Source organism: Xyrauchen texanus, chromosome 3, assembly GCF_025860055.1.
Source record: "Xyrauchen texanus isolate HMW12.3.18 chromosome 3, RBS_HiC_50CHRs, whole genome shotgun sequence".
In the NCBI taxonomy this organism is placed as follows: Eukaryota; Metazoa; Chordata; class Actinopteri; order Cypriniformes; family Catostomidae; genus Xyrauchen; species Xyrauchen texanus.
Genome location: NC_068278.1, coordinates 9,357,587 through 9,365,567, shown reverse-complemented (window position 1 = coordinate 9,365,567; position 7,981 = coordinate 9,357,587). Strand labels below are relative to the sequence as shown.

At 37.9% G+C, this 7,981-nt stretch overlaps 1 protein-coding gene across 1 annotated transcript in view; it reads left to right on the top strand.

Annotated features, from left to right (window-relative positions):
• The window catches only part of LOC127631353 (ribosomal protein S6 kinase alpha-4-like), a 42,829-nt gene continuing 34,848 nt past the window's right edge, over positions 1 to 7,981 (top strand). Inside the window, exons 1-7 of the mRNA XM_052109464.1 lie at positions 1 to 883; positions 2,667 to 2,738; positions 4,541 to 4,608; positions 4,921 to 5,071; positions 5,187 to 5,302; positions 5,507 to 5,614; positions 5,716 to 5,796. Of these exons, the coding sequence (XP_051965424.1) occupies positions 802 to 883; positions 2,667 to 2,738; positions 4,541 to 4,608; positions 4,921 to 5,071; positions 5,187 to 5,302; positions 5,507 to 5,614; positions 5,716 to 5,796 (678 nt within the window). The 5' untranslated portion in view covers positions 1 to 801. The remainder of the gene's footprint in view (positions 884 to 2,666; positions 2,739 to 4,540; positions 4,609 to 4,920; positions 5,072 to 5,186; positions 5,303 to 5,506; positions 5,615 to 5,715; positions 5,797 to 7,981) is intronic.

The window sequence follows — 7,981 nt, the reverse complement described above, 5'->3', positions numbered from 1 at the left end:
CCACAGTCTTTGCTACACTTTCTTCCAAGACATTTATTGTTCAATTAATTTCCTTTCATAACAAACGCATTTTGTTTCTTCACGCGAGTCATTCAACTACATCCGGAAAGAAAAGGAGAAAAGGACAACACTTAAATTCACACGTTCAGCTTTTGCCAACCAGCTGCCAGGAATATTTTTAAGGGGATCTGTCATGGTTGATAGTTAGCACGTACGCTACGGGGGTATAGCTCGCTGGCGGATCAATATATCGCTTTATTGAAAGTGTGTAGCTGGTAATGCAGCGGCGGCAGCAGCGACAAAGCGATTAACGCAAATGTGACGGCAAGCTCGCGCATGTGTGCAATATTCTTTGCAGTTGCATCCGAGCTCACGACAGTTGTGTCGAAGTTGAAAATGCGGAAATAACAGCCATTTATGGCCGACATAATAATCATTAATTGCAGTTTAAGTGTTGAAAACAAAGCCCTTTGTTTCGGAAATATATATAAAAGTATATCGCTGTGTGCGCGCGCCACTATATCAAAAGTGAAGATTAATATTTAGGTCGTGCATGAAGATTAGTGACCACAGCAGGATGTCACAGGGATTTGTGAGCTGAGATGCATAACAAAAACAAAAACATGTCATCCTCCCTGTCATAAAAACCCGTTTTGAAAGTTCGCTATAGAATTTTACAGACATTTACAGCACTGAATAGTGCGTCGTTTGGTTTTATTAGTGTAAATGGTTGTGCATTAGAAAATAAATCTGTCAAAGTCACTTTACTGATAAAATACACTATAAATCAGTCACATCATCATGTCAGGGGACAGTAGTGGTGAGGACTCGGACCGGGAAACCCACCGTAAAGTGTGCACTGTGAAACATGAGATCACTAATGGTAGGTGACTACATTCTCACTAACAAAACACACACACACACATATATATATATATATATATATATATATATATATATATATATATAATTTTTTTTCCATTACAAAACTTTTTTTTCATAATTCTGTTTTATTCCTTTATTCCTCAAATCTCTCTTATTCACCTTACAAAAAAGTATTGTTGTGTACCAGATGGTACTTTGATATATATATATATATATATATATATATATATATATATATATATATATATATATATATATATATGTATATATATATATATATATATGTGTGTGTGTATATATATGTGTATATATAAACACGTGTGTGTGTGTGTGTGTGTGATTGCTGTATTCATGTACCATGGTAATTACATGATACTCCATGATAATTTCAATAATATTATGGTAGCACCATGGTGCCAAGTCCAAACAACAACAACAACAACAACAACAAAAAAACACGATATTACCTTGGTACTTTTTTTGTTAGTGTCATCCAATTTAAATGCTACACACAAATGCAGCAACTCTATAATTCATTATAGATGTAGAATATGATGGTCTGTTTTGCTGTGAGGTTGATAAATTGATAGATTTTCCGTTTAATCGGAGCCCTTATTTGAACTATTCCGATATCTGTCGATTTTAAAGGAATATTCCGGGTTTAATACAAGTTAAGCTCAGTCGACAGCATTTGTGGCATAATGTTGATCACCTCAAAAATTTATTTTCACTCATTTCTCGTTTAAAAAAATAAGAAGCAAAAGTCGAGGTTACATTGAGGAACTGTCACAATGGAAGTGAATGGGGCCAATTTTTGGAGGGTTTAAACACAGAAATGTGATGCTTATAATTTAATAAAAGCACTAATATGAATTCATCTGTATAGTTTTTTACAAAGTTTTGTAAAGTTTAAATTGTGTTTACGCCATCGTGTCATAATGGCAACAAAGTTGTATAATTGGCTATAACTTTACACAGAAAATGTTAGCAAGCAATTTTATCACACTAAAATCATGTTAACACGCTTATCGTTTACATTTTGTGGCTATACTTTTGAAACTTGAGTATTTTAACGTTTACGGATTGGCCCCATTCACTTCCATTGCGAGTGCCTCACTGGAACCCAGATTTAATTTATTTTTTTAAACGAGGGATGAGTCGAAATATTTTTTTGTGGTAATCAACTTTATGCCACAAATGCTGTCTATGTTTTCATTTGTATTAATTTGCTCTCGTTGTATCCGATTCTGAAATAACTTTCAGGCTTTGCGGGTGCAATTTGATTCATTTGAATATAGACCGCCCTTTTATTATACACATTTGGAGGCACACCTCTAAATTGCACATTCATTTTTGGGAAACACATACAAATTTCCAAGTTGCAATCTTTAAAAGTCTACGTTAGTAGTTCAGCTCGGACAATTTTTTTTAGCGTGCTGCTATCAAGTTTGCACGTTTTTTTATTCATGCAATGCTTTAGTAAATTAGGGCCTAAATGTGTTATTTGAAATGTCTTATTTTGAATGAAGTTGTTTGATAAACAGGCAAAACAAAACAGTATTGATTTATAATGTTGCCAATATCAGTTATCCACCATAGAAAATATATTGGTTCCGGCCAATTGTTTCATGCCATAGACAGGCAAAACATTATTGATGTTGGCAATATCAGTTATCTACCTATGTATACATAAAGTTATGTATACTTAAAGTTTATTTCTTCAAATGTACTTTATACGTGGTTTGATTAGTTGTCTACATTTTACTGCTCATCTCTTTCAGCAAACCTCACAGGACACACTGAGAAAGTTGGCATGGAGAACTTTGAACTTCTCAAAGTGCTTGGCACTGGAGGTGAGAGCAAACCACTTCACTGTGATATTTGAGTTCGTTTCTATGCCATATGTTAGGCCTGTCGCGATTATTAAATAACACGGTTATTTGATCTAACTGTGATTATTTGAGACAACTGCGATTATTATGCATTCTAATTCCAATCACATTTGAATGCCCAAATAAGGGAACTTTAAGTGAATATAGTGTATAAATGCAAATGAAGGCACGTTTGTGTGTCATTGGGTTGAACTCCAAGCGTCACCGATCTGCACAGCAGACTTCAACCATCTCATGTCCGGAAGAGTGTGTGGAGCGCTCTGATCCGTCCACTGTCAGCAGAGGCTCGCGGCCCACGAAAATATACACAAACAAGTATATTTTATTATCTTATTAACCCTATTTTATTATTTGGTTTTTATGTTTTAAGTTAAATGTGTAAAAATGACTTCTTAAGGTGTATGAACACATGCAGAAAAAGCATACCTTACAAAATATGACAATTAATTTTGAAAGTCCTTAAAGAGGCAATTAATCGTCATAAGCACCATTATTTGGTCGACAATTAATCGTCATAAGCGCCATTGTTTGGTCGACAATTAATCGTCATAAGCGGCATTGTTTGGTTGACAATTAATCGTCATAAGCGCCATTGTTTGGTCGACAATTAATCGTCATAAGCGCCATTGTTTGGTCGACAATTAATCGTCATAAGCGCCATTGTTTGGTCGACAATTAATCGTCATAAGTGCCATTGTTTGGTCGACAATTAATCGTCATAAGCGCCATCATTTGTTTGACAATTAAAAAGTACATATACTACAGTTTGTTCACTCTGTAAAGGGTTGTTGTGATTTTTCAATGTCACCGAATATGAATGGACTTTTGTTAATTATGGTCAATGTTATCTTGTGCAATTTTGCCAACCAACCCCATTTTGGGCACAACTTGTGGAGTTGGTTGGCACAGTGTTAAACATTATAATTTTAAGTGAAAAGCCACACACACACACACACACACACACACACACACAAACAACAGTTTATTTTAAACCATATGTATGTCTTCTATCATAAATATGCTTTTATTAACATGATTATGATAATATATCCAACTTTACAGTTTGGAATTAATTAGAAAATATTTTACTTATGTAAAACCACCGGCCTAATATTGTACATGTTAATGAAAATCCCAGGAGATCAGCAGTTACAGAAATACTCAAACCAGCCCGTCTGGCACCAACAATCATCCATGTTATTATCTAATCAGCAAATCCTATGTTAGCAGTGCAGTGCATAAAATGATGCAGACACGGGTCAAGAGCTTCAGTTAATGTTCACATCAACCATCAGAATGGGGAACAATATGTTATCACAGTGATTTGGACCGTGGCATGATTGATGGTGTCAGACAGGTTGGTTTGAGTATTTCTGTAACTGCTGATCTCTTTCGGAGAATTTACTCCGAATGGTGCCAAAAACAAAAAACATCCATTGAGGGGCAGTTCTGTGGATGGAAATGTCTTGTTGAGAGAGGTCAACAGAGAATGGCCAGACTGGTTCGAGCTGACAAAGTCTACGGTAAGTCAGATAACCGCTCTGTACAATTGTGATGAGAAGAATATCATCTCTGAATGCTGTTCTGAGATGCGTGTTGGCGCTGTTTTGGCGGCACAAGGGGGACCTGCACAATATTAGGCAGGTGGTTTTAATGTTATGGCTGATCAGTGTATGAATTACAGGAAACATTTAAAGAATATTTGTACAAATAACTGAAAACTAACTAAAGTATAACTATAACTCTGCTTTCCTCTTTATTAGCTTACGGGAAAGTTTTCCTGGTCCGGAAAATCAGTGGTCATGATAAAGGCAAACTGTATGCCATGAAGGTTTGTACTTTTTTTAAAATTTGTGATATTTGGCAAAAACTAATGTCATATAATGCTAAATTATCATTAGTAAAATGTAAATCTAGATGTCTTCTGTTTTGGTTATTGATTTGATAGTAGTACATAAACAATGCAATTGGTGAGAAAGCAGAATGATTAAAGACCCAATAGAAGTGACAAGTATAATTATATTCAAATGTTATTTGTGTTTCTTGAAACACAATTTCTTTGAGAAAAAAATATAATTAAGTTTATTACTTAAATCGATATTTATCTAATTAATCATTTTGAAAATGACCTTTCCTCCTGTAGGTTCTGAAGAAAGCGGCCATTGTTCAGAAAGCAAAGACGGCCGAGCACACTCGGACAGAGCGGCAGGTACTTGAACATATCCGCCAGTCACCCTTTCTCGTCACCCTCCATTACGCCTTCCAGACCCAAACAAAACTGCACCTTATACTGGGTAAGCGCAGAAGACAGACTCCGTTCTGCACAGGTTTATAGATGGTGTATGTGTTTCTAGCTATTCCTCCTGAAACTGTTTTTGGACACCTATGAGTGTGTGTTTGTTTTTGAAGATTATGTGAGTGGAGGAGAGATGTTCACTCACCTGTACCAGAGAGATCATTTCTCAGAAGATGAGGTGAGGATCTATGTGGGAGAGATCATACTGGCCCTGGAGCACCTGCACAAGGTAGATCTGCTGAAGAGCTTTTCACTGATGAGTGAAAACATTGAAACACTTGTATTGAGGATGATTTATTTAACAGATTCATTAACTATAGTTAACATTGTTTTAAATGCATTTATAAATGAAATTTAGTTTGGAAAAGGAAAAAAAACATGCCAAATTTAGCAAGTGTTTTATAAGCACCTCGGTTTGGTCTTGTGTTTTCAGCTTGGCATTGTGTACCGGGACATTAAACTGGAGAATATCTTATTGGACAGTGATGGTCATGTGGTCCTGACTGACTTTGGGCTGAGTAAGGAGTTTCTGGAGGAAGAGGTGAGAAAATAAAACCACAATAACAGTTGTTTGGATTTGTTTTGTTGTAAAGTGTGCAGTTCTTAGTCCTTATGCTGCTCTGTTTATCTATTCACCTGCAGAAGGAGAGAACATACTCATTCTGCGGCACTATAGAGTACATGGCACCAGAGATTATCAGAGGGAAAGCTGGCCATGGCAAGGTAAGAGCAGAGAGAAAAAGCATTTATTGGGTGAACCAAACAAAAACAGGTCCAGATCAGATATCTCCTCAAAATAGAAAGACCCCCCCCCAAAGAAGATTAAGCTTATTTTTGTATATGAAGTATATGTATACGATTGTTTAAATGACATTTTAGTAAATTTCCCCCCACATTACTGGGATACACAGCATAAACCAGCTTAAACACTTGTTGTAAGGGTGGAACCTAGGAATGCACTGATCCGATACCTGGATCGGTATCGGCTCCGAAAATGAAGCTTTTAGACAGATTGGGTATCATTTTGACGGACTGAGTTGTAAAATTTCCGTCATGGTCTATTTTTACCCTTCAGAGTCTACAACATTCTGATGCAGGTACTTGACAAAAATAACTGACAAGTTTGCTCTAAATGTCATGTTTGTGCTTAGATAAAAAATTCAAGTTGGCAGAAACAATGTGCCGTTTTTTTTGAGCTTTCATTTTGATATCATTCTTTGCTCTTTATTATAATAAAATAAAATGCTTATTATGCAGTAACACACAAACGTAATGATTGATGTATGCAGTCATTAATTCAGAGTCGCTGTTCTCGAAATCCGAACACAGTTGGTCAAAAGAGACGCACATTGCAGGTGTTAATGGTGATGACGCCTCTAAATGCACATCTTAATACCAGGTAATAAATGGGGCGCACACACAGTGGGAGTGTAAGTGAAAGAGTTAGTGAAGTCAAAACTTATGCTCTAGGCTAAAACGATCTTCTTTTTTATTCTGACAAAATGACAGACTGCATTTGGAATTTTCCGTCAATGTTTAAAAAATTCGGTAAATGATGGTGAATTTTCGGTTAACGCAACCTCTGGTACGGACGAGCCCGATCCAAATCCGATACTGTGTGTTAGTCATGTTCGTTACTGTCAAGCTCCAAAAATGACATAAAAGAACCATTAAAACACAATTAAAGTACTTTATATGACTTGTGCATTTTATTCGAAGCCACTTTAAGATGTGCAATAGCTCTGTGAATCACAAGTCAAGTCAGGTGGTTTTTATTGTCGTTCAACCATGTACAGTTAGTACAGTACACAGTGAAACAGGACAACATTCCTCCAGGACGATGGTGCTACATAAAACAACATAGGACAAACCCAGAACCACATGAGACTACACAGACTAAATAACATACCTATATAAAGTGCACGTGCAAACGTGTGCTAAAAGATCGGGACAGTACAATAAATTACTAAAAATTAACAGGACAATAGGCACAGTGAGAGACAGTGCAGTGCCGACCAGTATACAGTAGTGCAAAAAGTCTGATGGCTTGGGGGAAGAAGCTGTTACACAGTCTGGCCGAGAGGGCCCGAATGCTTCGGTACCTCTTGCCAGACGGCAGGAGGGTGAAGAGTTTGTGTGAGGGGTGTGTGGGGTCATCTACAATGCTGGTTGCTTTGCGGATACAGTGTTTTTTTAAATGTCTTTGATGGAGGGAAGAGAGACCCCGATGATCTTCTCAGCTGTCCTCACTATCCTCTGCAGGGCTTTGCGGTGCAAGTCCCAAACCAGGCAGTGATGCAGCTGCTCAGGATGCTCTCAATAGTCCCTCTATAGAATGAAGCAAGGATGGGGGGTGGGAGATGTGCTTTCCTCAGCCTTCGAAGAAAGTAGAGAAGCTGCTAGGCTTTCTTGGTGATAGAGCTGGTGTTGAGGGACCAGGTGAGGTTCTCCGCCAGGTGAACACCAAGGAATTTGGTGCTCTTGACGATCTCCACTGAGGAGCTCAGCGGAGCTCAGTCGATGTTCAGCGGAGAGCGGTCACTCTGTGCTCTCCTAAAGTCAACAACCATCTCTTTTGTTTTGTCGACATTCAGAGACAGGTTGTTGGCTCTACCTCCTCTCGGTATGCTGACTCGTCGTTCTTGCTGATATTTATCTAATTAATAATTTTGCATTGCTGCACAGTCGTGAGTCAGCAGAGTGAACAGCAGCCTTGAAGCACGTTGGAACGACGCCGCTGATCAGAGAGATGTTGAAGATGTCGGTAAGAACATCTGCCAGCTGGTCTGCACTTCCTCTGAGCACTCTGCCAGGAATGTTGTCTGGTCCAGCAGCCTTCCGTGCATTGACTATGTAGAGTTTTCCTCACATCAGCCGTGGTAAGACAGAGCACCTGGTCATTGGGAGG